This window comes from Eschrichtius robustus, chromosome 2 (assembly GCF_028021215.1).
Source record: "Eschrichtius robustus isolate mEscRob2 chromosome 2, mEscRob2.pri, whole genome shotgun sequence".
Lineage (NCBI taxonomy): Eukaryota > Metazoa > Chordata > Mammalia > Artiodactyla > Eschrichtiidae > Eschrichtius > Eschrichtius robustus.
This window is the reverse complement of record NC_090825.1, coordinates 55,102,643-55,118,338: the sequence shown is the minus strand read 5'-3', so window position 1 is coordinate 55,118,338 and position 15,696 is coordinate 55,102,643. Positions and strand designations below refer to the sequence as shown.

General features: G+C 38.4%; 1 protein-coding gene across 1 annotated transcript; it reads right to left on the bottom strand.

The window, feature by feature from the left end:
• Positions 1-3,265: 3,265 nt before the first annotated feature.
• Positions 3,266-15,696, bottom strand: KGD4 (alpha-ketoglutarate dehydrogenase subunit 4). Its single transcript, XM_068533249.1, has 4 exons — positions 15,583-15,696; positions 6,312-6,375; positions 5,139-5,326; positions 3,266-4,264 (listed from the first exon to the last, which is right to left on the bottom strand). Exons 1-4 carry the CDS (start codon positions 15,622-15,624, stop codon positions 4,247-4,249), a joined length of 312 nt encoding a protein of 103 aa, XP_068389350.1. The 5' UTR covers positions 15,625-15,696; the 3' UTR covers positions 3,266-4,246.

The following is a 15,696-nucleotide window of genomic DNA, read 5'->3' as shown; positions in this document are numbered from 1 at the left end:
CACTTCCGGGGTGGGCGGGGATGCTGTTAAGTAGGTCCGGCCAGAGCCCGCCCTAAGGGAGCAGCAAGAGGCAGGGCTGGAGGGCTCTTCTGCGCAGCACCCCGCCCTACCACGTGACCGCAGATTGTACCGGAAGCGGGGTGCTCTCGGTGGTGGCTGTGTCACCCTGTTACCGTTTTAACTTAGATACTTTCTTCACTACCGAAGACGGATCAGCGCTCTGATACGATGCTCTGTGTTCACGATTTAATAGGTGTGTATGAGTGCGGAAGGCTCGGTCTTGTCTGTGATCTCGCTCTCTAGTTTTTGCTCAAGGATGTCCTGTCACCATGGTTACTGTGGACGCCTAAGCCGACAATTTCAGGTTACTTAAGCGAGTGCCCAGTTCTTAAGGGCTGATCAAGAGGCATTCTTAGTCCTTGAAGAAGCACGTCTAGGCAAACAAGTTCCAAGTCAACTGAACAATTTTGTGCTGTGGAACAGACTTCTGGCCATCAGTTTTCTACCCTGTAAGGTGGAACTAGTAGACTACGTCATAGGTGGTTGCGAGAATTAAATGAAACTTGCACAAAGTTTAGACATAGTGCTCAATGGTTAACTGTGATCAGTACCCAACTTTGATTCTCATAAGTTTTCATACAAATCAACAAACAATTAATTCATTTATTCAACGAATATATATTGAATGCTTACTATATGCCAGGCTCTGTTGCAGTCTCTGAGAAATCAGCAGGGGAAAAACAAATATCAGTGCCTTCCAATGGGAGGAGATAATTAAAATATGCTATAATACATAGTGATAAGTGCTACAGAGATAATAAAGCTGGGAAAGGGGATAGATAGTAGGGTTTGTGATTTTAAATAGGGTGGTACCAGAAAGACATTACTGAAAAGCCACTGCAGAGTTTTGAGCAGACAAGTGATATCAGACTTAATGTTTTAAAACTCGCCCTTTGACTGTTGTGAGAGGTTACACTGTAAACTTAGAGGGGCAAGGAAAACCAAGAAGGCCAGTTAAAGAATTAGTGCAGGAATCCAGATGGTTGTATTGAGGGTACCAGTTTGGCTTCTAGCCAATACGATTTGCTGACAGACTGGACATGGGTTGTGGGGGAAGAAAAGGATAATTCTAAGGTTTTGAGCTGGAGCATTTGATGTTTCTAAGAGTTGAGAATCCTGATTTTCAGAGTTAGGTTGAAGAAGGCAGCAGAATACAAAAACTCATAACTTACTCAAGGTAATACAGTGTAAAGGCTGAGTCCTTACTCTGGATCTAGGCTACCTGCATATGAATACTGGCCCCACCACTATTCATTTACTAGGTTTATGATTTGGGCAAATTATTTAACATTTCTGTTGCTAGTTTCTTCTGTAATAGGACCTACTCACTGGGTTGCTGTAAGGCTTAAATGACTGCACACGTCAGAAACCCTAAGGATACTGACTGTGCAGTTTATATTAGCCATCACATAACTATTACTGGTCACCTTCCAGATCTTTGTCACTACTTGGGTCTTTATTGAGCGTTGATATATTCATTAAGCAAAATTCTCCTATGTTGCAGAAAACATACCATTTCTACCACTTATATCTCTTAATTGTGGCAAGTCATACCTAGTGATATGTGGTGTCACATGACTTAGGTCATCGTTCCTTCTAAAAGACATCACTGTTAACAGTAATCTAACCTCACTTGTAGTAGAAACAAGCTAAATAGTGAGCTAAATTTGAGGCTTGAGGTTCCCAAGTGTGCCATGGCATATGAATTGATAATCACATTATACCATGCTGCTGACAAGTAAATTCCTATATTGGGACATTTTAAATAGGGTAACAAAGGCAATGTTTAAGTGATATTCTGGGTTCATTAGGGCACTGTATAAATATACCATTCAGCATCTGTATAGCATTTACAATTAAGAAAGCGCTTTCACACACCAGTAGTAGCCAGCTTCCAAGATGGCCCTAATGATTCTTGCCTTCTGGTATTAATGCACTTGTGTAGTTTCCTCACACAATGAAACAGGCTGTTCTGTGTGACTAATAGAGTATTGCAGAAATGAATGTGTATAACTTGAGTTTAGATCATAAAGAGGTATTGCTGCTTCTGCCTGTACACTTGGATCATTTGCTCTGGGGGAAGTCAGCCATCATGTCATGAATTCATTCAGGCAGCCCTGTAGAGAGGCCTAGGTGGAGGGGAACTGAGGCCTCCTGCCAACAGCCAGCATCAACCTGCCAGCTATGTGAGTGAGCTATCTTGGAGATGGATGGTCCAGCCCCAGTGAAACCTTCAGATAACTGCAGCCCCAGGTGGCATTGATTGCAACCTCATGAGAAACACTGAGCAGAACTGCCCAGCCAAGCTGCCCCAGAATTCCTGACCCAGAGAAACCATGAGCTATTAAGTGAGTGTTATTTTCAGCCACTAACTCTGGGGGTGATTTGTTACAGTGTAGTAGACAATACACTGATTTGATCCTGCCTATCACACTGTATAGTACTGGAGAAAAAACTCCAAGTTGGACAAACTGAGCAATTTGCTAACGGTTACAGATACATAAGTGTTTAACTCCTAAATGAAAACACAAGCTATTTACTCGATAAGTCAAGCCCAAATTCTTTCTATGACACCATCCTCCTTGGGAGCTCATCCTATGACAGCAATTCCCACTAACATCCTTTTGCCATACCTCTAGTCATAAATTCTGTAAAGGTGATATATTTTTTCATTGGAACTTTCATGGCAGCAGCTATAGTAAAGGTGGTCCTCAGACGGTTCCAGTATTGGGGTTTCTAACTGCTGGCCCACGGCATTACTCAAGCCACTCTTCATTTCCTGCACGTACTCTGTTTCTGAGAGCAAAAAAATTGCCTTGGGCTTCCTTTTACTGAAATGAGAAAGCTAAGGAGAAAAAAGGGAATAGTGCTAGTTTTTAAAGAAATTTTTCCAAGTATATTTTTGAAATAATAAAAAAGAAATCATGAGTCATGTATTTCTCATGAGTTACCAGAATAGCTCATTGCTAGCACCAAACTCCTATTTCACATTCGAGTTGGGCAACATTTATACTAGGCCACAATACAGAATTTACACGAAAAGCAGATCAACTCTGAAATAGTAAAAAAGAAAAAAAAGTATAAAGATTAATCCATACTCAACTGGGCAAATACAAAAACGTACTCAACAATTCTACTGTGTCAATTACTCATGAGTTACCCTTACTGTTAGGGATGACTTCTTTAACACATAGTCTAGAAATCATTAAAGGTATAGAAGAGAATTTATTTCACTTTGTGAGGCTTTACTTTCACAATCATACATACCCTTGGCACAGGAAGAGCCTATTAAAATTCTGTAAATTGCCTTAATAAGGTGAATAGGTTGATTTTATGAGGCTTTCGGACAATGAAGTTTGAGAAAGTTTATGATTATCAGGATTTGTACACATGATCACAATCAAAACAGTAAAATAAACCAAAGAACAAGACTTTCTTAACACCCCTAAAAACATAATAACTTAAATTTTCTGGTCAAATGTTATTCCTATGCTATATTCATTCTGATCTCTTATTTTCCATTTTATACAGTGACATTTTTTTCTGAACACAGGTTACATAATCTTTTGTGTTAACTCCCTAGTCTTAATACCACAAAGTCATCTGTTTTACCATGGCTGTATTTTTATTATTTAGAGTACGATATGCTTATTGAGCCAGTTATTCTCCAGTCACTTTGTGAATGCAAAAACACTGAGAGAATTAAGAACAAATAATGGAGTCATTATTTCACTGATCCTTATCCAATTCCAGGAAAATTACTTCCAGAAAGCTGCAATTCTGCCGGATATATTCTTTCCACGTTTAAACAGAAACTGAAAGAGAAGTGAAATTATGGTAAACCTATGATTGTTCACTAGACATTGTGTACTTTTAATAGTTCAACACTGTAATGCTTGATAATTTGATTATTTGAGTAAATTAATAGGCTAACATTTAAAAATGTATACTTTAATAAGTATAAAGTATATAAACAATCAGGTAAGCTTGTGGAGAAGCTGACCAAGATACATAAATTAGGAGATACAAGTGTCCATCTAAATTTTCTATACTTCTTTTTTTTTTTTTTACAGAAATTTTATTAAAGTTGTTTAATGTACAATTTCTCATTTGTCATTCTGGAAGTCCTTCATTGTAAAGACTCTTCTTTGTCTGATTAAACAAACAGCAGCCACATTGTCAGTGATTATTCTGGACCTCCACGCTGAAAAGGAAGAAATAAAGCAATAAGATTAGGTGTTTCATTTACAAAGAAATGTTTTCATGGCCACTATACAAATTTGAAACATTTTAAGCCAATGATCTTTAGGTTTTAAAAACAATTTCAGATTTTTCATAGCTTTTGGGCACTCCTATCAATGTTATAAAGAATTTCAGATCTGAAGGGGACTCAAGGTTGATGTAGATCAATGGTCCTCAAATTTCTTGGTCCTTTACACTCTAAAAAATCAATGAGGGGGCTTCCCTGGAGGCGCAGTGGTTAAGAATCTGCCTGCCGATGCAGGGGACACAGGTCCGAGCCCTGGTCCGGGAAGATCACACATGCTGCAAAGCAACTAAGCCCATGCACCACGACTGCTCAGCCTGTGCTCTAGAGCCCGCAAGCCACAACTACGGAGTCCATGCGCCGTAACTACTGAAGCCTGCGCGCCTAGAGCCCGTGCTCCGCAACAAGAGAAGCCACCGCAATGAGAAGCCCACGCACCGCAACAAAGAGTAGCCCCTGCTCGCCGCAACTAGAGAAAGCCCGTGCACAGCAACGAAGACCCAACGCAGCCAAAAATAAATTAATTTAAAAAAAATTAATGAGGACCCTAAAGCGCTTTTTTCCATGGGGTGTATGTATTTTGCTATTTACCATACTATACTTCTACACATATATTCCTTCATGCACATTTACTGAGGGCTCGAACATCATTTATTTCTCATAGTCCAGGCCTACATGACCATCCCTGTCTTAGCTATGGACACACCTTGACAAGACAATGGGAAGAACATGGAAATCAGCAATATGAAACTCCAAAGCCAATAACGATAAGGTGTTTTCCACAGTATTGGGATAAAGAGCAACAACGTACTTGGATAAATTCAATTTCTTCTTGAGATACAGGTTTCCTTCTGTACTTCTGAGGTAAAGTTTTTATTATCTCTGCAGTGTCTGGTGGGCCCTGATGCATCAGCCAGTCTGGCGATTTACTTCCCTTAGAATGCTGTGAAATTGAAGAAGAGTGAGATGGTAGTCCTGCTGATCTCAGAACTTCTGACACTGAAATTAAAAAAAAAAAAAAAATAGAGGAATTGTTCAGTGTCTTAAAATGCTATTTTGAATTATCTATCATTAAATAATCAAGTTATTCTTAAAATGATAAGTATTACAATCCAAGAGCTAAGTATTATAGAGTAACTTAGTTGGGTAGCTATATATAGTTTCATAATATAGTTTCATAAAGTTCTTTTTAAAGCAAATGAGGTAGTTTTAAGTGAATGAATTACTAAATTGAAGAATAAGTTCATAAAATAATGAAATTTCTAGGTAGTGGAGTTCAACCCGTATGGATAACTTACATTACTTAAATTTTGTCATATGGCAGAGATTACAGGTAATACCATACAATGGAGAATAAGAAAGTTGGTAAATGCAGATGAGATTTGTTTTCTCCATACTTGTTTGTCACCTATATCTTAATTTTTCAAGAGTTACAATAAGTTAAAAATATCCATACAAAATTTGTTAAAATTCTCCCTGAATTAAAGGTCAAGTATCTTATAATTAAAGACAGTGACAGAGCAGTAAGAGAAAAACAGAACTTGTTCAGAATCTTCAGTTACTTTAATAGGCAATGATTGCTAAGTTCTAAGGCAATCCAAGAAATATTTACTGCCTGAATGAACAGATAAATCAGTGAATGAAAGAAAAGAAGGTTAGCTGGGAGAGAAATATAGGAATGGTGGTTATTCATCATAATCTCTGCAAATATAAGCATGGGAGATTCTTCTGAAGGACAGAAGGTGGAACAAAAATTCCCATATATAAACACAGTATCATTAAAAATTCAGAAATATCTACTGTCAAGTTACTACTTTTTTACAAGGAGGTAATAGAAAGTTAGTTAATGCAACCTAACGTACCATTGTGATCTACGCTACCATTGTCTACCTGATTCTAAAATAAGAAATATTGTGTATAATAGAATATTCATGTATAAATCTGCATGTACATATTTTTTTAGTATAAATAAACTACAGCTTACCATGGGGTTTAGGATTGTCTCTTCTGTCAGGGAACCTTATTAATGGAGTATGTGGCTTGACTACCTAAAGGAAAAATAAAATGCATGAAAAAGAAATGAAGCACTAAAATAACCTCATTTACTACATAAGAAATAATCTAATGAACCCTACAAGCAGATGCCTTTGTTAAATAACTGAGTACCTGACAGCAACTTTAAATTTTACTATTTTAAATTTTACTCTTTCCCAACAAGGATAGCTAGTCTATGAACTATTATCTTATCTGATATTCATAAGAACTTTGTACTTTATACATCACAAGATATTTTACTGTACTGCCTACTGACCTCAAAACAACCCTATAAGGTGACAAGGATTTTATGTTGCATGAGTTCTAAATCACCCTGCTGATTGGTAAGAACTGGAAGTTTCCTGACTTGTACTGAGTGTTGTTTCTCTACTATGTTAATACCTAGTGGTTTAGAATAGGATAAAAAGCATATTGAAAATTACGTAATCAATAAAATACTTTTTCTGACTACAAAAGTAACACATGTTCTGTGTAAAAAATCTGGAAAAAACACAGAAAAGCACAAAGAAGAAAACACCATCTATAAGCCAAAACCCACATAAAACAGATTTAAACATTTGATAGCCCTTGACTTCAGCCTTTTTCCTATACCCATAGAAATACATGTATTTAGAACACTGTTTTTAATAAGATATTTGAAGAGTATTAATGTATTATCCCTAAAATTCCAGTTAATGCTACAGAGGCGCTTAAGCAGAACTTTCAGTATGAAATCTGAATATATATAAAATGCTGAGGCTCTAATAAACAGAGCACTATTTTTTACTAACGTAATCTATAAGTTGCTGTGTTACTAGTGAGACAGGTGTGTGTTTATCTGCAATATATTTGTATATATGTACTACACATTACACATTTTATACGAGTACAGAAGAAAATAGGCTTGTAGGGATGGGTCTGAAAACTAACCACCATAATTCTGCTGCTGTGAGAAAATGCTGGAAGATAGTTGTCTCCCTAAGCATAAAAGAATGTTCACATCTTTCGTGTTAAAAAACAAACCTTCTCACTCCATCTACTACCTGTTTCTTTTCATAGCCAGGCTTCTTGAAAGAGTGTTCTTTCCTTCCTATAGTCCTAAGCTTTTCAGGATAAACTTCAAACTCGCATTTGGCACACACAGGCCCATCATGATCAGGCCTCTCCCTACCTCTCTAGCCTCATTCCCCACCACTGTACTTTTCACTCCAGGTATTCTGAAGTACTTTTCATTTCCCTAACTCCTCATACCATTTCCATCCCCATTCAATCTACAGCTTGTGTGCTCTGCCACGAAATCTCTCCCAGGTCCCACCCCGCTTCCATGCCTCCACTTTCATCTGACTGCTTATCTTTGAAAACAGCTCAACTGTCACTCCTCTCTAAGAAGATTCCCGATTCCTAAATCTGATTTAAAAACTCCTCCTGTGTTTCCACAGCAACCTGAACATCTTAAGAATATTGTGTAGAGGACAGTAAATGAGCCAATGATTACAGGAGAGCAAAGCTCCTGGAAAGGCAGAGATGGAAAATTAAGTACTTCTGCAGCAGTAGTCAGTACGTAGTAAATGCTCAGCAAACATTTGACAAATGAGTGAACAGACCATTTGTAAGTAAGGGCTAACTGTATAGGTATGTAAGTATGTATATACACACTTAAACAAATGTACATACACCAGAGAGAAAGAAGCCATTTCAACATTGCTTTTGTACACCTAAAAATATGGTAATATGCCCACATAGATTAAATTCCCACAGTTTGGTATCCCCCCTTTTTAAGAGAAAATTTTAAAAATACATAAAAGTAGAAAGAGTAGTAAAATAAACCCTGATAAACACATCACACAATTTCAACAGTAATCAATCTTATTTCATCAACCCTTCCCCCATTAAACAAATCCCAGTCATCTCATCTCATCTGTTAATACCATCTACATGTATCACTAACAGAAAAGGATTTTGGTTAAACCATAATCCCAATACTTTTCCCACACTTAACAAAAATAATTCTTTAATATCATCTATTATTTAGCTATGCTCAAATTTTCCTATCTCAAAATTGTCTTTTTAAAACTCTAAATGTAAATACAAAGAGAAACAAGTCTGTCAATTAGTTGAGCAGCTTATAACTAAGGAAAAAAAAGCTAATCCAAATAACTTTCATAGTGCTTGGACTATATACCTTCAGTCTAAAGACAAAAAGAAATACAAAGAAATCTTTAACTTTTTACTTAGTAGGTTGGTTGTATAGATATAGCTATACATTTTGTATATATTGTAGGACTAAGCAAATGAGTATATACATATATTGATGGTTGGGGAAGGCAGGGATTTCCCTGTGAGAGAAAGAAAATACAAATATGGGATGAGGGAAGGCAAGGAAGAATACTGTAGTGTTAAGACTGGAATCTGAGGGAATCAGTAGGAAGTCATGATAAATGCCATGAGTTTATTCAACCAGCCCCTGTTAATTTGGGTTGTTAATTTGAGTCGTTTCCAATCTTCTTCCAGTTCTCATATACCACTGGGCACCCCCCCACTCACCCCACCCCCCCAGCCTTCCTCACTATGGACATCTCCCACCAGAGTATTCTATTTGTTACAAATGATGAAACTATATTAACATGTCATTATCACCCAAAGTTTTACATTAGAGTTCATTCTTGGTGTTGTACATTCTAAGGGTTTTGACAAATGTACAATGACATATTCACTATTATAGCATCTTCTGTGTTCTGCCTACTCATCCCTTCATTCCCCAATCTCTGGCAACCACTGATCTGTTTACTGTCTCCATAGTTTTGCCTTTTCCAGAACGTCATGCAGATGGAATCATACAGCATGTAGCCTTTTCAGATTGGCTTCTTTCATTTAGTAAGACGCATGTATGTTTCTTCCATGTTTTTTCCTGGCTTGGTAGCTTATTTCTTTTGGAAATAACATTACAAATTATATTTGTATAATATACAAATATATAATTATATAATAATATAATATTACAATAATATAATATTGTATTGAATAATATTACATTGTTTGGATGTACCACAGTTTATTTATCCATTCACCTACTGAAAGACATCTTGGTTGTTTCCAAGTTTTGGCAATTATAAATGAAGCTGCTATAAACATCCATGTGCAGGTTTTTGTTTGGACATAAGTTTTCAATTCATTTGGGTAAAAGTGTGACTGTTCAACCATATGGTAAAAGCATGTTTAGTTGTGTAAGAAACTGCCAAACTGCCTTCCGAAGTGGCTGTAGCACTTTGCATTCTCAACAGCAGTGAATGAGAGTTCCCATTGCTCCACTTCCTTGTCAGCATTTGGTGGTGTTAGTATTCTGGGTTTCAGCCATTCTAATACGTATATAGAGGTGTCTTACTGTTGTTTTAATTTGAAATTAATTCCCTAATGACTATGATGTTGAACATCTTTTCATATGATTGTCATCTGTATATCTTCTTTGATGAGGTGTTTGTTCAGCTCTTTTGCCCATTTCTTAGTCAGGCTGTTTTTATTGTTGACTTTTTTTTTTTTTTATAAATTTATTTATTATTTTTGGCTGTGTTGGGCCCTTGTTGCTGTGAGCGGGCTTCCTCTAGTTGCAGGTGAGCGTGGGCTCCTCATTGCGGTGGCTTCTCTTGTTGAGGAGCACGTGCTCTAGGGAGTATGAGCTTCAGTAGTTGTGGTTCGTGGGCTCTAGAGCGCAGGCTCAGTAGCTGTGGTGCACGGGCTTAGCTCCTCCATGGCATATGGAATCTTCCCAGACCAGGGCTCGAACCCGTGTCCCCTGCATTGGCAGGCGGATTCTTAACCACTGTGCCACCAGGCAACTTTTAAGAGTTCTTTATATATCTTGAATAACATCCTTTATTAGATATTCTTTTTGCAAATATTTTCTCCCAATCTGTGGCTTGTCTTCTCATTCTCTTCAGTGTCTTTTGCAGACCAAAAGTTTTTAATTTTAATGACATCCAGTTTATCAATTATTTCTTTCATGGATTGTGCATTTGGTGTTGTATTTAAGAAGTCACTGCCAAACCCAAGATCATCTAAGTTTTCTTCTCTGTTAACTTCTAGAAGTTTTATAGTTTTCCACTTTACATATAGGCCTATGATCCATTCTGAGTTAATTTTTGTGAAGGGTATAAGGTTGGTGTCTAGATTCATGTTTTGCAAGTGGATGTCTAGTTGTTCCAGCACCATTTATTGAAAAGACTGTCTTTTCTCTATTGTATTGCCTTTGCTTCTTTGTCAAAGATCAGTTGACTATCCTGTTATTTCTACCTTTCTAAGTCTCTTAGTTTTAGCTGTGTCTCATATATAGCATAGCATTGAATATTCATTTGTTGGCCAATCTGAGAATACTTTTAAAAGGGCAGTTAGACCATTTAAATTTATAGATATAACTCACAAGTTTGGTGTATTTTCTGTCATATCATTATATGATTATTTAAATATAAAGTCTTTTGTCATACGATCTTTTTCTTTGCTTTCATTTGTGGGGTTTGTTGTTCTGTTTTTTGGTATTTGGAAAGATTTGTACTTTTGTATAATGTTTATGTTATGTTGCTACCTTTAGATAATACTCTTAGTTGCCCATTTCTGAGATACTATCTATTGGTTCACTACTATGAGAAAGAATGAAAGGAGTTGATGGTAATCTCTTCTCTGCCTTCCCTCCCCATCTTTTACTACCATTTAATAACCAGAGGCAATTAGCAAGTTTATTCTACCTTCTGTATACTCTTCCCCTTATTCCCTCCATTTTAAAAGTTTTATTAGATCTATACTGTCAAAAAAAATAATATTACCAACAAGTCTTTCTCCCTTATCTGCATCATTTAGTCTTAGTTCTATAGTTAAATACATTCAGTGCTTATACCCAGTTCCTATATTAAAACAGCCACAAGTACAAATAAGTATTTCTTAGTTGTCTGAAGCTCATTCTCTGTGAGAGCTGTAAGAAGAGCTTCAGGGAACAATATTCCCTGAGTTATTAAAGGTTTAGAAGAGTTTGTGGCCTTTACACTTGAAGGTCAATGTAGCTAGATAAAGCTTTGGTTCACATTTTCTTTAACTACCTTAAATATGTTATCCACATGTTTTCCTTAATGAAGTATTATTGTTGAAAACTCTGATAACTTCCATTCTCTTTTAAGTGCTTGGTCGTGTCGCTTGGATCACCAAATAATTTTTTCTTTAAAATTTAATGATTTTACTAGAATATACTCATTAATCAAACATACTGGATCAAATCTCTCAACTACAAGGTAAAACTTTAAGTCTTCTTTTGTATCAGGAAAGTTTTATTAAATTATAGGTTTTGAGACTTGGTCAACTCTATCTACTTTCACTTTTTCAGAGACTACTTATTATACAAAAGTTGCATCGTCTTGTCTTTATCTACTTCTATGATTTTCTCTGAATCCCTTTCATCTTTTTTCATTATCAGTGATTTCTTTTGGAAACTATTATTCTATTAAGGAATCCACTTCTATGATTCATGAAGCCCAGGCAGAGTTAACAGTGACGAGTTCTGGAGGTAACACTCCACTCTGGACTTTCTGGTTATAACCACCATCTCCTCTCTCTACCTCAACTGAAAACCGAGCCTCATGAGGCCTCAATCCCTGCCCTACTATTCCTGGAAGATGCCAAAGCCAACTATGTAAGAGGCTTTTTTAGAGGAGAAGACAACTCTTGTCTTCCCAGAAGACAAACCCTCTACTTTGCTTTATGAGGCAGATAGCAACCCCAAACCACGGACAGGTTGGGACCTGCGTAGGCCTCATTCATTATCTGTGACTTTTAAAAAAAATCATTTTTCTCCTTTCCTCCACTATTTCCTTTAGCAAAACTTCCAAGTTGCCTATTGACCTTTATATTCTTTCCAGTTTAGCATCTATTCCTGAAAGGTTCTTTTCTTTTACTCTTCTTTTTTTTTTAAATAAATTTATTTATTTTATTTATTTATTTTTGGATGCTTTGGGTCTTCGTTACTGCTCTTGTGAGCTTTCTCTAGTTGCGGTGAGCGGGGGCTACTCTTCGTTGCAGTGCATGGGCTTCTCACTGTGGTGGCTTCTCTTGTTGCAGAGCACGGGCTCTAGGCACACGGGCTTCAGTAGTTGCAGCACGCAGGTTCGGTAGTTGTGGCGCACTGGCTCTAGAGCACAGGCTCAGTAGTTGTGGCACATGGGCTCTGTTGCTCCGTGGCATGTGGGATCTTCCCGGACCAGGGATCGAACCCGTGTCCCCTGCATTTGCAGGCGGATTCTCAACCACTGCGCCAGCAGGGAAGCCCTACTCTTAATTCTTTACTGAGTTCAGAACTGTACCATCCCTAAACTCTTAATCTAAAATCTAAACTCAACTACAACCTTTTAACTTACAACTCTCTTCTCTGTTATTTCCCACCATCAGTTCCAGCAAGCCCTTCATTTCCTTTATCGTTCCCTTTTCTCCCAGTCAATTGGTTCCATCCTGACTTTACTTCCTTTCTCATCTAGCCTAGAACCTACAGTCCATTCAAAAATCTCTTAGCACTCTCAACTGCCTTGCTGGAGGTTTACTTTCACCTCACCTGTAAAGCTCAAACCCTGAATTAATCCAACCACTTATCTTCTTCCCCTGTGTCTCATGCAGCCAAACAATTTCCTAAATGATTAACTATCTCCTTTCTACTATTGCATCATCCCAAACATATCAAATATATACTGCTTGGCATTTATTTTATTATTATTATTTTTAAATAAATTTATTTATTTATGCATTTATTTTTGGCTGCGTTGGGTCTTCGTTGCTGCACGCGGGCTTTCTCTAGTTGTGTTGAGTGGGGGCTACTCTTCGTTGTGGTGCACGGGCTTCTCATTGCGGTGGCTTCTCTTGTTGTGGAGCACGGGCTCTAGGCGCACAGGCTTCAGTAGTTGTGGCACGTGGGATCAGTAGTTGTGGTGCACGGGCTCAGTTGCTCCGCAGCATGTGGGATCTCCCTGGACCAGGGCTTGAACCTGTGTCCCCTGCACTGGCAGGCGGATTCTTAGCCACTGCACCACCAGGGAAGCCCCTGCTTGGCATTTAGCAGGCATTTAATGAACACCTATAAATTACTCTTCTAAAATTACTTTTGAATACCCTGTGGTCCAGCCAAATCCCTCTACTTAATGGTGACACTATGCTTTGTGAATTCCTATCAGTTTGTGCCAGCCTGTTGAAATACTACTCTTTCTTCAAGACACCAATCAACAGCCAAGTTCTAAGCTCTGTGGAGGCACCATGTATTGTCTTGTTGGCACTGCAGTCTCCGCACTGAGTATAGGCCTGGCACAGAAGTACTCAATACATTTTGCTAATGTTAACATGTAATTATTACATAATGTCAGCACATACTGCTTTGTATTATGAACCTGAATACAAGTCTTTGCAGCTTTGTTAAAAGGAGACAGACCATTTCTTACTGTATACCTCACAGCATCTTTTTTTTTGTTGTTGCATATATCAATAGTGAGTTCTTTATTATTGCTGGGTACTGTTCCATTTTAACAAATCTACCACACCTTTTCTTGCTAATGGACATTTGGATAATTTCTGGTTTAGGGGTTATTATTTTTTTTTTTTTTTTTTTTTTTTTTTTTTTAATGTGGGATCTTCCCAGACCAGGGCTCGAACCCATGTCCCCTGCATTAGCAGGTGGACTCCCAACCACTGCGCCACCAGGGAAGCCCTAGGGGTTATTATTAATAAAACAACTATGAACATTTTTATATAGTTTTTTAAATAGGTATATGCACTCATTTCTCTGGGATATAAACCTATGAGAAAAACTGCTTGGACACAGGGTAGGTATGTTTAACTAGTATTAGAGGCCCACAAAAGTTTTCCAAAGCGACTGTACCATTTTATATTCCCACCAGCATTGTATGAGAGTTTCAGGTGCTTCATGTTCTCATCACCACTTGGTATTGTCAGTTTTTTAAAATAATTTTGGTGGGTGTGGTAGTACTTCCTGGTTTTAATTTGCATTTTCCTGGCAAGTAATGATGTTGAGTATCTTTTCATTGGCTTAGTGCTCATTTGAATATCTTGCTTTGTGCAATATCAAGTTTTTCTTACCCATTTTAAAAATTGGGCTATATATTATGGATATATATAATTATCTATTATGGATACCATTCCTTTGTCGGATGTTCTGTCCTCACAGCATCTTTAACGCTGAATAACTACCCGTTGAATGAATAAGTGAGGATCATTCGTTGCAATGGGAGCAAAGACTGGGATCTAGGATTCTCTTTCAGAGCGAAATAACTTTAAGAAAAGGTCTTTTAAGAGATGTGCAAAGGGAAATGCACTTCTCGTGTCAAAGTTAAAAGTTAATTGTACAATAATACACTTTAAGAGTTGAAAAAAACTCGTGTAAAGCAACCACAAAAGTGGAGATTGTGGCCCATTATATACCAATTTTTTTTTTTTTAATACCAATTTTACCTCTCCTATTTAAGCTAGAGATCACAGTTGGAGAAGCAAAAACAAAAGCTGTCAGGAGCTAGTAATTGATGTGTGAATTAACAATAAATTTCCTCTAGCGCCAATCTAAATTCAGGGGAAAAAAGCTTAGGAAACCAACACTAAGACATATATTACAGATAAACTTAAATATGTATTTTTTCCATTCTCCCCCATCCAGCCTGTAACGAGACGCTGGTTGGTGGGGGAGAACCCGCCTCCGCGAGGACGCAGCCCTCGGGGCCAGTTCTCTGGCCATTTCCAAGACCTTGAAGGGACGCCAGGTCAGACGCAGGGTTCGCTTCCTTTCACTCACCGCTACCGCCTTCCTTCCGATTGGCTAACCCGCGACAACACAGACAATACTGGTCGCTGATTGGCCAGGATATTGCCAGGACAGCCAAGCCTGCAGACTCCTAACAGGCTAACGAGGTCCCGGTGGAGGGCAGTCCAGGGACTTCGGAACAGCTATGTGCCTACCTGCTGAGATGCACTCCCGCGACCTGGCTCGAACCCTCAGCTGCGGTCCCCGGCTCACTGCCCAACCCAACGAGCTCAAGGTCCAATTCTCACATACACCCCGGGAAGCCGCTGCTGGCCCTACGCAGGGCCGTGGTCACGGCGCAGTCTCCACCACCGCCTTTCCTCCCCAGCGCCGGTGCTACAGTCAATACCATCTCTACTGCCTACGGCGCGGAAAGGCAACCGAGTCTCCTTACCTGAACGACCCTGCTGGCAGACGCCATCTTACTACCCATCATGACCCCCGAGAGGGGCAGCTTCCGGGGCCCTAGCGAGCAGTGGCTGTAACAGGAGTCCTGGGCGGCTGGGGG

What these genes read in the sequence shown, in the direction of transcription:
- KGD4 (XM_068533249.1), bottom strand. Translation starts at nt 15,624, where the DNA reads ATGATGGGTAGTAAGATGGCGTCTGCCAGCAGGGTCGTTCAG. An exon ending in CTGCCAGCAGGGTCGTTCAG is followed by an intron (nt 6,376 to 15,582) that starts GTAAGGAGACTC and finishes TTTTTCCTTTAG; the next exon opens with GTAGTCAAGCCACATACTCC. An exon ending in AGACAATCCTAAACCCCATG is followed by an intron (nt 5,327 to 6,311) that starts GTAAGCTGTAGT and finishes TTTTAATTTCAG; the next exon opens with TGTCAGAAGTTCTGAGATCA.